Here is a 13,562-nt window from a genome sequence, read left to right as displayed (position 1 = left end):
CAAGTACAAATACACATAATTGTCAATTTTTTTCATTTATACGAAAGAAAAGTAAAAAAGAGAAAACGAGAAAAACTGCATATAAAAAGGTTTTTCTTCGTTTTTAATAAAATATTTAAAAATTTTATTAATTTCTAAGACGTTCATCATAAATTTCATTGATTATTCTTTTCATATTCATGTGTAGAAAATTGCTTTGTTAAAATTGACGTGGATAAAAAGAGAATATTAACTTAGTAAAAAACTGCTCGCATTACTTTTCAGTGGGGCAGAGTAGTAGAAAAGAAGTTGAAAGAAAACATGAAGATGGCTGACGGTACAACAATTGTACGTAGAAATAGACCAGGAACTAAGGCGAAGGTAAAATTTAACATAATATTTAAAAATAAAACACTACATATTTATGTCAATTGACGTATGAGACAAAAAGGGAAGAATAAAATTAAAACTTTTTTTGAATTTGTATGTTATTTTGGTAAATAGGACTTCTGTCGTTGGCCCGATGAACCCTTGGAGGAAATGGACAGCACATTGGCTGTACAACAGTATATACAACAATTGATTAAAAGGGATCCCTCAAATGTGGAACTCATATTAACTATGCCAGAGGCTCAAGACGAGGGTGTTTGGAAATATGAACATTTGAGGTGGGTATAAAACTTTCTCTGCACCCCTCCTTCATGTTTATTGAATGCTTTGTCTTCTATTCATTATTTGTGTGTGTATTTTATTCAATTGTTTAGGCAATTTTGTATGGAATTAAATGGTCTTGCAGTGCGTTTGCAAAAACAATGTTCACCCTCTACTTGCACCCAAATGACTGCCACCGATCAATGGATATTTTTATGTGCTGCTCATAAAACACCAAAAGAATGTCCTGCCATTGATTACACCCGTCATACATTAGACGGCGCTGCTTGTCTACTCAATAGCAATAAATATTTTCCAAGCCGGTAAGTTTTTTATTAATTAATATTGATTCAAATCGAAGTTTTCTATAAATCCTCTCACAATTTATTGCACTCAGAACACAATTATGAGAAATTTTCAAAAAATCGTTGGAATGTTAACATTATTGTATTTTTTGATATATAAATAGCGAAATATTTTTAAAATGAAATTATTTTAAAATTAGGCAAAATTAATTAGTAAAATTTGTAAAATAACCGTTTTATAAACTTGGGTCTGTCTTTGAAACCTACAATGTAAATGGGTTAAAACTTAACTAAATTAAATGATAAATTTAAGTGTCTATTTGAATGAAGTTGTGATTCTGATCAAGGGAATGTTTCTTTCAACAATCAATGAAATCATGTAGGCGGTACTATGTCTTCTCTCTGCCTGGGCCAAGACTAAAGAGCTGGGTTTAAACCCAGGAAATATAGCATATAGACCATAGATACTTTCATTGATAACAAATTATAATGGAAACAAATTCCCAGGAAAGGCTAAAAATGCGTACTACATATGCCGCAATTCTATCGGTTAGAATTGGGGACTACAACCAGACATAGTAAACTGGATTTACAAATCGGTTACATTCAATTTATACCTCGCTTACTATTAACTCAAAACTATGTGGCAAGTTTTCGTTGAGTCTTCTCTGGTAAGACCAAACCTTGTATGCCACACTAAATTTTTATACGAGGTAGGTTTAATTTGTCAGGCTAGAATTTCGCGATGAACTAGCGGCTATAGAGAGATATGATCTAAGTTATTTGTTAGGTTTTATCAGGGAATTAGGTTGGCTATTTAAAGTGACAGTGTTTGCAGAATCCCGGTCTATACTTATTTTCTGTCCTTCAGACCGGGAATTTATTTCCTCTCACATATTTTTTTTCATTTCATTTGTTAACATCTAGGTATGAAAGCGTATTTAATAGTATACACAACATCTAATCTAAATGATAAATAATTATGAACATCAACAATTTATTACGGATTTGAAGAAAACTTTGAATTTAATTCCTTCATTGCATAATGCTGGAGATATTCCATTGTACTAAACTAAATAATATTAAAATTTCATTATTTTTTTAATTTTTAGAGTTTCAATAAAGGAATCTTCTGTTACTAAATTGGGTTCGGTATGTCGTCGAGTTTATAGAATTTTTTCGCATGCTTATTTTCATCATCGACGTATATTTGATGAATTCGAAGCTGAGACTTATCTCTGTCATCGGTTTACACATTTTGTAACAAAATACAATCTCATGTCAAAGGAAAATCTAATTGTACCCATCAATGAGGAGGCTGAGAATGCAGCGCCCGGCGAAAGTGAAGCTTAAAATTCGAATATTTAATTATATACATACAACAAAAATATACAGCTTAAAGAATTAACAATAATAGAAATGTAAAATGATTGAAGCGCTGGTGCGCCCTATAAAACAGCAAACATGAACACTGCAAATGAAATGTAGAAGTATTTATTACAAAAAAATCACACTATACAACACACAAATCTACAAAATTAAAATCATTGTAAGAGATTCATTAAAAAAGGAAAACAAATAAAATAAATATTAAACACCAACAAATATAAAACAAAACTCCCCTATTATTAAAATAAAAATATATACACATTAAATTAAAAAAAGCAAGAACAAAAAGTAAAAAAAAAAATAAGAAATCGTATATTCAACAAAAAAAGGGAATCGTCATTTAGAGCGCTAAATATAACTCAATATATTTAAATAAAATAATTTAACAACTAATAAACCAATAAACAATTCCTTTATAAAAAAAACTCTAATAATAAACAAACAAAACATAAACAAATAATTATAAAATAAAAAATATTTATTTCATCCCCCGTCATTTCAATATACAGTTAGTTAGTCGGTAACTTTTTAAAAATTTTAATTTTTTCATATTTATTTCATTCTTTGTACAATTCTTCTCAACTCAATTCTATGCACGTAAAAAGACAAATTCTTTTTTATGCAATTTAGAATATTTCATTGTTTTTTTAGAAGTAGAGTATTTACATACTTATAGAATTAACTACATATATACATATAAAATTCATTAACTCCGACAACATACAATATTGTAAATCACATAATTACATCCTGAAAATTATTTGGAAAACTTAAAGAATTACAAAGTTGACAAATATTTAAAACAAACTGTATGCTAAAGTAAAACAACATTAAGAACAAAAACTCATTTATTTAATAGTACCACTATTTGTGAAAAAATAAAAACAAAAATTATATAAAAAAAAAATAAATAAATAAAAATCTAACATATATCATTTATTAGTGGAATTTAAATGTAACTATTGTGATTTGGGAAGCCTTTATTATAAGCAGTAAACTCTTGCTGTCATGATCTTGCTATTTTCAAATATTTTTGATTGTTGGATTCAACATTGACAATTTTAGCTGCGTCTCATTAGCTATGAAGTCTAATAATGATGACCAAACAAAGTAAATATTTTTTTTAGAATTTAAAAAAAAATACAATTTTATAATTTATTCAATTAGCGATGCCTATTCTATTCGAAATTGGATCATTATTTCACCTAGCCCCAATTCAAATGTCCTCCTCACAAAATTCAGCACAAAAAAGTTTTATGTAAGAAGACTTCAAAATACTTAATCCTATCATGACATCATAATTTAATCCAGGCGACGAATTACCGGATTCGATATCAAGCAAGAAATTTTATACATTTTATTATAATTTCGAATTATTCACGAATGCGGTAAATTTGCCCCAGATTAGTTTCGTATATACAGAAACCATACATCATACATATTGTACAAATATTAGTATACAGATCAAATGTATTACAAGTTTCGTATATCATTCATTCCACCATACATCACAATTTATTTTTATTTCTTTTCATTTTGAAAAACACTCGATTGAGCTATTGTATATCTTTACATATTCGTATCTTATGAAGGTGATGTAGGATTTTATTGATTTGCAGTTTAAAGAAAACAATGCTACACCAATAATATGCAGGGGTTCTCATAAAGCAGTTTTATTGGATTACATAGAGTTTAATTCTCTTTTTTATTAGCAAATGTAGCGAAATAATGAAATCATAAGTATGTTGTTTTGAAATTTAATTTAAAATCGTTTCTTTTATTTGATATATGGTTTACCTTTCAATCAGAAGATACTTTTTAAAAACCGGTTGAAAAATAGCTGAGTTACAGTAGTTTAAATTCAAAAGACGCGCTATTTTCAAAAAATTTTAATTTTCTTCACGTTTTTTGTTGATCGTATTTCGGTTAAATTGTTTCTTATATTTTTGAAGAAGCATACTAAAGTAGCTTTCCAAGACACGTTAGTAAATAAAAATCAATTAAAAAATTAATGAGTTATGCTAATTTTTGTGATAACATGTTTTTCGACTTTTCGGTTTTTTTAAACACTGTATTTTGCTTTAGTTGGCTAGTATCCTGACTTTTCAACCGATTTTCAAAAAGTATCTACTGTAAAACTCATCTCTGGCAAACGAATGATTAAAAAATAAAATTGGTTATTAAAGAACATATCGTTACTTTAATACAGAAAGGCCCTAACTCAAGTTTTTTTTTGTAAGCCCAGATTTTCGTTTATTTCGATTAATGATCCGCTCATATATCATATTTAGCCAAAAACTCTCGACTTAAAAAAAAATCACAAGTTAGGGCATTTCTATATTAAGGTAACGATATGCATGATGTTTAAAATTTTTTTTTTTAAATTTAAATTTTTTTTTTTTAAATTTTAAATTTTTTTTTTTTAGTTTTGGTTTTTTCTCATATCTCAGCCATTTGTGGACCAATTTTGCTGATTTTAAATAGGATACTTCTCGAAAGCATGCCTGACAGAATTATTGAAGATTTGGATGCCAAAGATATCTGGTGTCTTCAGAAAATTTCAATAGACAGACAGACGGACATGGCTTAATCGACTCCGATATATATAAGGATCCAGAATATATATACTTTATTGGGTCGGAAAATTATATTGTGGAAATTACAAACGGAATGACAAACTTATATATACCATTCTCACGAAGGTGAATGGTATAAAAATAAGTAAAGGGAAAAAACTCCTGGGGAATTATCTAAATCTGAATCCAATTCAACTTCACATTCACCTTTTGCTTTTAGATTCTTGTAAAAGTTATGAAAATTTAAAAGCGGAAGCATTTCAATCAAATCACTATTTTTGTTCGATAACTTTTCAAAAGTTAGCTGAAGTTCGGTTGCCAGCCATAATCGACCCATAAAATTGGTGGACGACTGGTAGCCGATTATTAACGTTTCGGAATGCGCTAGAAAATTCATAAAAATGAAATAAATTAAATTTTTTATAGCCCAAAATTTCGGAAATCTCGGATAATTGACAACCCTAGTGCTAACCGAATATGGTGAAAATCAGAAGAGCCAAGGTCAAAAACTTGTATTATCTTTGTATTCTTTGGTGGAATTCAAGATATACAGAAATCTTGTTAATAAATTTTATGATGATCGGTCCATAATGCGTCGTAACTCTTATATAAAGCGTGAGTAAAAAGAACAGCCAAAACTTATCCATATATTATCTTTTCTAAATCATTAATTTACAACTGTTACTTCGGTCAAAATGTTAGCCGAAAAATGTATGTGAAAAAATAACACTAGTTTACAAGGTTTTTGCTCATGAATTGAAACATGGGGATTTGTGTAATTAGGTATTCTAACTTCAGAAAAAATATTTAAAAAAATCCTGGACGTCAAACTTTTGAGATATTTCTTAAAAACGAAACATATAAAAATGTACATTAAATTAGGACAAAAAAATTAAAAGTGAAGTGTTTTAGTTCTCTTTTTATAATTATTTTCATTTGTCTCCCTCACGACACTCCAACAGTAGTCTCCTAGCATATTCTGATCCCAAAAACCTTGATAATTCCTCTCGAAAATCTTCAAATCTTGATGGAAAAGCTCTCCATGTTCGTCACTCATGTGTCCGAGGTTTTCCGGGAAAAAATCCACATGAGAATGTAAAAAGTGAATTTTGAGGGATATATTTACACTCATCAGTTCAAAATTATGTAATAAATTCACAACAATATCTCTGTAATTTTGACTTTTCTTATTCCCCAAAAATTCTTGAACAACAAGTTTAAAAGAATTCCATGTTGCATTTTCAACGTCGGTTAATAGACACTCAAATTTGGTATCAACCAAAATGTTTCTTATTTGAAGACCCACAAATATCCCTTCTTTTAGTTTAGCCTCAGAAAGACTCGCTGCATAAATATTGAAATGCTGGTTTTGTCTTATCTAAAGCTTTTACGAAATTTTGTAATGTAAATAAGCATTTTGCAGTGTTTGTGTTATAGGAAAACCTTGATTTGACTGAATAATTTTTCCGCAAATAAAATATAAATGGTCTGGGTTTATTTTACACTTTCTAGAAGACATTTTAAAATAGTTTTTACTTTAGAGTTTTGTATTTAATAGCGATTTATTAACGTTTATCTATAGGAAAGATGTACTTTTAAACAGTATTTATTTTTTTCCCGTTCATTTTTTTTGGAATTTGTCAAAAGAATACAACTCTGAAAGTATCTAGTAGCTTCGCCAGAGTGTTATGTACCCAAAAACGATGTAAATACCTAATTACCACAATTCGGTACACTACAGTATGCATTAGTAGTACTCAGGTCAGGGGAAAAATAAAAACCCATATATCTCTAGTGTAATTAAATCTTTTCAAAAAAATACAATATGGACTTTCAAAAAAATAACAAAAGATTTGAAAGTTCATCTTCACATTGTTTCAAAAGCCATTAAACAGTATAAGGCATAAGAAGACATGAACATTGAATGAAAACCTGGATCAGGAAGAAAAAAGGTCTAACAGTTATTGGTAAGGCAAAAGAAGTCGAACAACTTGACGAAGAGCACCGAACACTTCTATGAGAAAAGCAGCTCGTAAATGCTCTGATTCTTTTATGCGCAGAGCCAAAGTTGAAATCGTATAATGTTCAGAAAGTTCCAGATCGCAATTCGGTAATGAACTTAGAAACAAAAGAACGAGCGAAAAATTGAGGTAACATTTTATTAAAAATACACTTGTTGTGTGATGGATGATGAAACTTATGTACTGGCAGACTTTTCACAACTTCCGGGTTTTATGTGACTGATGGAATAATACCGGAAAAAGTGTGGCAAGCTACTTGCAGTTGTTACATCAGGCACGATAAACACAGAAATATATGGGGGATTTGATGTCAAGTGAACCAACTTTTGAAATCGATGTCATCCGATCGGTACGAAATTTGCACCAAAGTTATTTCTATTTGATAGTAATTCAGACACAATTTTTCAAAAAGATCGGTCGAGATCGTCCTTTCCCAGATTGGGCGGCCTGGTGGTAGGTATAAAACGCAAAATTTGGGTGCTAATTGTATACGAGCGAATACTTATTCGAACGTACATTTTTTAACCACCAGAAGGTATGTAGTGTAAAGTTGTCGAAGTAATGTTTGTTTATAAGCAATCTGTTATTGGACTGTCTTTTTAACAGGCTATTTGAGATCAATTAGCACCCGTACATGTTAAAATAACTTTTTATGTCATGTTAAAATAACATTTTATCAAGTAACCAGTTAGGTAGCTAGTAAGGTAACTGACTCTATGTAATCGGTATGTGAATCCAATTCGTTAACTACTTTGGACCAGGCTCAATTGACCCTGCTTAGGACATACATGTAATATAGTTATGTAACTAGTTGTCACGCTAAATGATATGTAAAATCATTAGTTCGGGACAGTATCGAAGTACTGCTGGCTAGTTCTCTCTTTGGTTTTTATACCGGCATCCAAAAATGGACGGTATATTGATTTTGACATTTTTTTCTTGGACCAGTTGATGACCCCTACTCATGCAAAGCATTGTGTTGGAACTATGAAAATAGGTTATGGGAGGGAGGATAGAGGGAGTAGTGTTTGTGGACATTTGCTTTGAATTTTCCTATATTGAAAGTGACAGGAAAGACTTCAGGAGGAACCTTATTCCACATACAGACAGTACGGCAAAAGAACTAATTTTCCCTGTAATGCGATCCACATTGTAGTATCGGTAGAACAGTGAAACACAACCCACATTGCGACGATGTTCCAGTGAGCGACTCTACGAAAGCCATACTGCCGGTCGATGAGTAAATTGTTGGACTCTAAATATTTCACAAGATGGTAGTTAACCATACTCTCCATAACTTTGGAAAGTGCAGAACAAATTGCTATTGGGCGATAATTGTCAGGGTTGTTGGCCTCTCCCTTTTTAGGAATTGGCGTTACATTAGCAACCTTTTAACATACTGGAAATATGCCGGCACGGTATAAAGTGCTGAAAAGGTTAGCTAATGGACGAGCTAGCGTCGAAGAACACTGCTTCAATTTATGTTGAGATCCGCTAAAACCATTTTAACTACTCTTTCGAGCTCGGGTAGTGGTTGATTGCTTTCCGGTAAGTTCGAATTATTTGAAAATAATTCAGCCAAAAGATTAGCATTATCAACCGGGTTAGTGAATGGTTGGCCATCCCTTAAAAGAGTAGGAATTGATGAACTAGCATTATCCTTAATTCTTTTAACGAATGACCAAAAGCTCTTACTGCCCCGAGGAGCAGTAAGAACTTTGGCTCGGAGGTGCTGCACATGTAGAGATTTTTCACGCCTCAGCACTTTGGCAAACGAAAATCTCGCCCTTTTGTGTAGCGAATCAGTTTCGGCTTTTTTGTTGTTACGCCAGATTCTGAATGCTTCCTCTCTAGATCTGATTGCAATTTTGCACTTTTGATTAAACCAGGATTTTTCCATAGTTTAAATCGAAATTTTCTTAGATGAAATGAAGCTTTTCATCCCCATCATAATTATGTTCTCCACCATTTTCGCCGTGGCATTGACACTATTGTCTAAGAAACAAAGTTACCAATTAAAATACCGAAAGAACTCGTTGAGCTCAGCCCAACGAGCCTTTTCGTAAATAAAAGTTGAGCGTTTCGTAACTGGTCGTGAAACGATACGAAGTTCAGAGAGCGAAAAGGATGAATGGTGCAATGATCTGAATTGCCGAGAGGTGGAATTTTCTAATTGGTCTAATCTGAAGATTCGGTCGGACTCAAATGTTTTTCTCGAAGTCTAAAATGGCATAGATTTGTTAGGGCATACTTTCATATAATTTCTTGATAATTCACATTTAGTTATATTTTACTTCAAAATGCATATTTATATGCACTTTATCCCAATGAAAATTGTCAATGGGCAATATATTGTCTCGACAAAAACTTTTTTTGGGACTTAGCTATAGAAGTATTATCAAATGTTGTCGATAACTTTTTTCGACATCGTGAAACTGTCGTAAGACTTCTTCATTTCTCTACCAGCAATTGGAAATTATCATTTCAAAACATTTTGCTTCAAAAAAGTTTAGAATTTTGTTGTAAAGTATCAACAATTTATTAAATGTTTAATAATTGCTTTTAAATAACGAATAACTTTGTAAATGGTGTAAAATAAATTGAATTATTGCTTGTTAAGTGTTGATTGCTTGATTAAGATGACGATGATAAAGATGATGATGACATGGTGGTAATTGGGAAAATATGATAAAAATTCCTCCTAACATTCCTTTAGAAAAGTCATGCTACTGGTACTTTTTTCCCATTCATGTTTAAATCAGAGGGTGGCTTCTTGTGGATGGAAAATTGATCTATTACAAAACTTAATTGTGGTTGTGTGTTTCTGTTAGTGTAATAATAATGGCTTTGACACGTCCTTGTCGATTGACACGTGGATGTTGAATAATTTTAATAACTTCTATGAATGTAATTGTAATAGTTAGTTGAAAGTGGTTGTAAATTCAATGAAACGGAAATTAAATAGTGATTTGTTTTAAATATGTCGTAGAAGGATTCAATACTGGTATTTATTTATTTATTGTTGCTGGCAGTGCTCATTTCAATGAAAATTTCTCACCAGTTTTTAAAAGAATCAATTCATGAAAATGTTATGAAATTGAAAAAAGTAACATTTTAAAATTTAAATAAAATTATCAAAACTCATGCATTAAACACATTCAAGACAGCTGGCTACACGACTACACGAACACAAATTCTGCTGGTTACAGTTGTAGTCGTGTGGCAGCTACTGAATTATTTTAAAGACGACAGCTACAAAGTAAACAGCTGATTTATAATTCAGTGGTGCCACTTTAATAAAAAATAATCGTAAAAAATTCCAAAGTAATTAAGATTGAAACAATTATTTTGAGTAAAAATATATATATGGTTATAATTAATTATGTACCTGTTATTAATTTATTTCAATATGGTTATCAGAAACTTCTCTTAATTAAGTAAAAAAATATATTTTTTTAAGCACTAATTTGATTTACATTTGTTTATTATATTAGCAACACTATTTCTGTTTTGTAGCTGACAAAAATAGAAATTAGCCTAATTCGGCTACATCGGCATGAGTAGTCGTGTGGCCGGGTAGCTGTGCTGTCGTTAAAATAATCGTCTCCATATAAACGTGTGCATTTTATTTTTGACAGATTGAAGTTGGTAGCCTGCTGTCTTGAATGTGTTTAATGCTTCAATTACATATTTTGCATTCTTGGAATTAGCAGTATTTTCCATTATTACAATAAAAATGTTCACCAAACAATCAATGTTTTGAAAATATGTACTTAAAATAAAATTTAATGTCGGAAGCACTCTCTGACATTTACTTTTTTTTAGATAATTTCAAATGTTGCCCGAGACTACGCTGTGGCTGTCCATTCTGAAGGTCAAATTTTTGATCACTGGAAACAGCATTGTAACCAGTATCTTGCGAATTTCGACTTTTGACTTCACATAACCCCAAAGAAACAAAATCCAGAGGTATGTAACACTATCTAGACGTAAAGTTGACAAGACCGAATCACGCTATATCAGGCGCGGATCCAGAAAAAACTTATGGGGGGGGAAAGTAGTAATTACTATTTACATCAACTTCAATATGGATTTGCGAAATATATCTGCTCTGAATTCAAGCTCCCAAATGTCATCTTAGCTACAAGCATTGTGTAATATGGCAGCCGAATGCGGGCTAAATATTAATGTTGGCAAAACAGATCCTATGAGCGTAAATACTGCATTAAATATGTTTTTTACTTTGTACGGCACTGAAATAGAATCAGTAAGTAACCTCCTTCACATATCTCTTCACATTATCTCCAGTTCTGGCGGTTCCAGTAAATATATGAAGTCACGTTCATGTAAAACTAAGACTGCCTTCGGTGTGCTCTCTTATGTTTGGCAATCCACAACCATATCTAGAGACACAATTGTCTGCGTAGAATTCTCCGATTTGATGCCTTGGACACACCCTACGTAAACCACAAGATGATGTAGCGAGACAAGGAGCCGAAGGAGTGGTCGTGCATCCAACTGGAGCGAAAACAAACCCAGATGGAAAACCTTTGTTGAGGCCCTATGTCCCTAAAAGGAACTACGGGTATATACATATATGCATATATGGGGGATTTCATGTCAAGTGGACCAACTTATGAAATTTGCATCAATGTTAGTCCTATTGGATAGTAATTCAGACATAATTTTTCAACAAGATCGGTCAAGAACTCCCTGAGTTAGAGAGTTCTGTCAACAAAGTCAAAAAAGTTTTTGGATTTTCGCATCACATTAAGCTCTTCAAGGAAAAGACATAAGCTTATTTTTGAGAAGTTTTTGATTTTGGAAAAAAATTTCAAAATTTTTTTTTTATTTTTTAAATTTTGTTTGTAAAATATTGAAAAAATAGCTATCTAAACTATTTAGGTCACATTTTGCTAAGATGATGGATGAGAAAAAACAACTGTTTGGCCAAATTGTAAAATTTCGAGCTCCTCTAACTCAGGGAGTTCTTGACAGAATTGTGTATGAATTACAATACGATAGGACTAACCTTGGTGCTAATTTCATCCCGATCGAGATCAGAAGACAATTCTCGGTTCAAACTCTTCGTATTGATCGGATTTTTCTCAAATTCCCTTTTAAAATTATAAGATCTCATTTCCAAAAATTATATTTCTTTATCGATGATATTTCTATTTATTCACATTTTTTGATCCTACGAATATTTCAACATTCAAAATTCTATTTAAATATAAATTAATAAATTATATATTTTCATTCAAAGACTTTTAGTTAAATAGAATTCGTTAATTTAACTCTTCAATGGTTCAGTTTCTGTTAATTAATCTAATTCAAATTGAATGAAAATAATTTTTCTTCATTTAAATTGTTTTTGTTTTTTAAAAAATTTACAAAATGATATGAAAATTTAAATTGAAAATAAATTGAATCATACAATAGATTTCATAAAGCTATATTGCAATGGATTTGAATTTAAGAAAACTTTAATGATTCAATAACGAATTAATTCTATAAAGACTGAATTCTCAAAGAAATGAATTCAATACGTTTGAAGTAAAAATTAGTCCTATGAATTAATTCATAATGAATTCATTAATGGAATGGTTAAGATTTAACTTAAAGATATTTTGATAAAATTTGGCACATTCGGTCAATTTGTTCCTAGGACAAAATCGGTTCCCATACAAAATAGTCATAGTATACTAAGAGCATATGAATTAATACCTAATGAATTATTTTAATGAGAGTTTAAAAATTTAATTATAATTTTTTAGCTTTTTGTGTAAGAATAAATTGTTTGGAATATTTGTGTACAATTATTTGTATAGGCAAAGTTCTCTAAAAGTTATTCCAATATCGATGTTAACAACTTTTACACTCAGTACTCCGATCGGAGCAATATCACAACATATTATTCTTTTTAATATCTGTCCATTGCATCATTTAATAGTTGTTCCTAGCACAGGAAGCATACATTTTTTGTTCATCTAACCGCTGCTGTTTGAAATGATTCAACAAGTGTTCAAGATTCATAGTTAAAGTGCGTATTGCTTGTTGGTTGTATGTTAAATCGGTATTTACACAAAAATACGGACATATATTTATGTACACCAGAGTTTCCCTATGTGGGGCATGTACCCTAAGGCGGACAATTCAGATTTTGTGTATTTGTGAAACTCTTATTGAATAATATTTTTGATTCTATTATAAATTCTTCAGATATACTTCATAGTTGCTTTTTAATCAGTGAAAACAGTATATTGATCAAAGTTGCAGGGGTCATGGACGATTTTGAAACGTAAAAGTGGGACGTGGTATAAAAAATGGTTGAGAAACTCTGCTGTACTTCATCCAACATTTAATGCCACTATTTTATTTACTTGTTTATTTAGTTTTAAAAGCGAAAAAATCAAATGTAAATAAAACTCTAAGTTGTGGGTGTTCGCTGTTCTCTACTGAGATCAGAAGAAAAGGTCGCACACAGTCAGGAATAACAGAGACTATTGTTGATTGCATATTTTGTTGACTGTTGTTTTATGGAGTTTGTCTACTATTTTAAATGTAATTTAATTTTCAGATGACCCACTTTAGTTATTAAGTTGGTCGCAATTGCATCTGTAACTTTTGAAATCACTATA

At 30.9% G+C, this 13,562-nt stretch overlaps 1 protein-coding gene across 2 annotated transcripts; it reads left to right on the top strand.

Moving 5' to 3' along the window:
- Positions 1-32: 32 nt before the first annotated feature.
- On the top strand, positions 33-2,312 carry Mob4 (MOB kinase activator 4). 2 transcript variants are annotated; one of them, XM_065512489.1, is made up of 5 exons: positions 33-89; positions 188-360; positions 484-647; positions 744-953; positions 2,048-2,312. In XM_065512489.1, exons 2-5 carry the CDS (start codon positions 301-303, stop codon positions 2,286-2,288), a joined length of 675 nt encoding a protein of 224 aa, XP_065368561.1. In that variant the 5' UTR covers positions 33-89; positions 188-300; the 3' UTR covers positions 2,289-2,312. The 2 variants fall into 2 exon arrangements, with proteins under 2 accessions (XP_065368561.1, XP_065368562.1); XM_065512490.1 differs by having other exon boundaries at positions 55-89; positions 265-360.
- Positions 2,313-13,562: the final 11,250 nt, after the last annotated feature.

Source organism: Calliphora vicina, chromosome 5 (genome assembly GCF_958450345.1).
Source record: "Calliphora vicina chromosome 5, idCalVici1.1, whole genome shotgun sequence".
Lineage (NCBI taxonomy): Eukaryota > Metazoa > Arthropoda > Insecta > Diptera > Calliphoridae > Calliphora > Calliphora vicina.
Note: the sequence above shows the minus strand (reverse complement) of the source record. Positions and strands in the feature narration are given on the sequence as shown.

Coding starts and splice junctions, on each gene's coding strand:
- Mob4 (XM_065512489.1), top strand. CDS start 301: ATGAAGATGGCTGACGGTACAACAATTGTACGTAGAAATAGACCAGGA. Junction 361..483: donor GACCAGGAACTAAGGCGAAG/GTAAAATTTAAC, acceptor TTTGGTAAATAG/GACTTCTGTCGTTGGCCCGA. Junction 648..743: donor TGGAAATATGAACATTTGAG/GTGGGTATAAAA, acceptor TCAATTGTTTAG/GCAATTTTGTATGGAATTAA.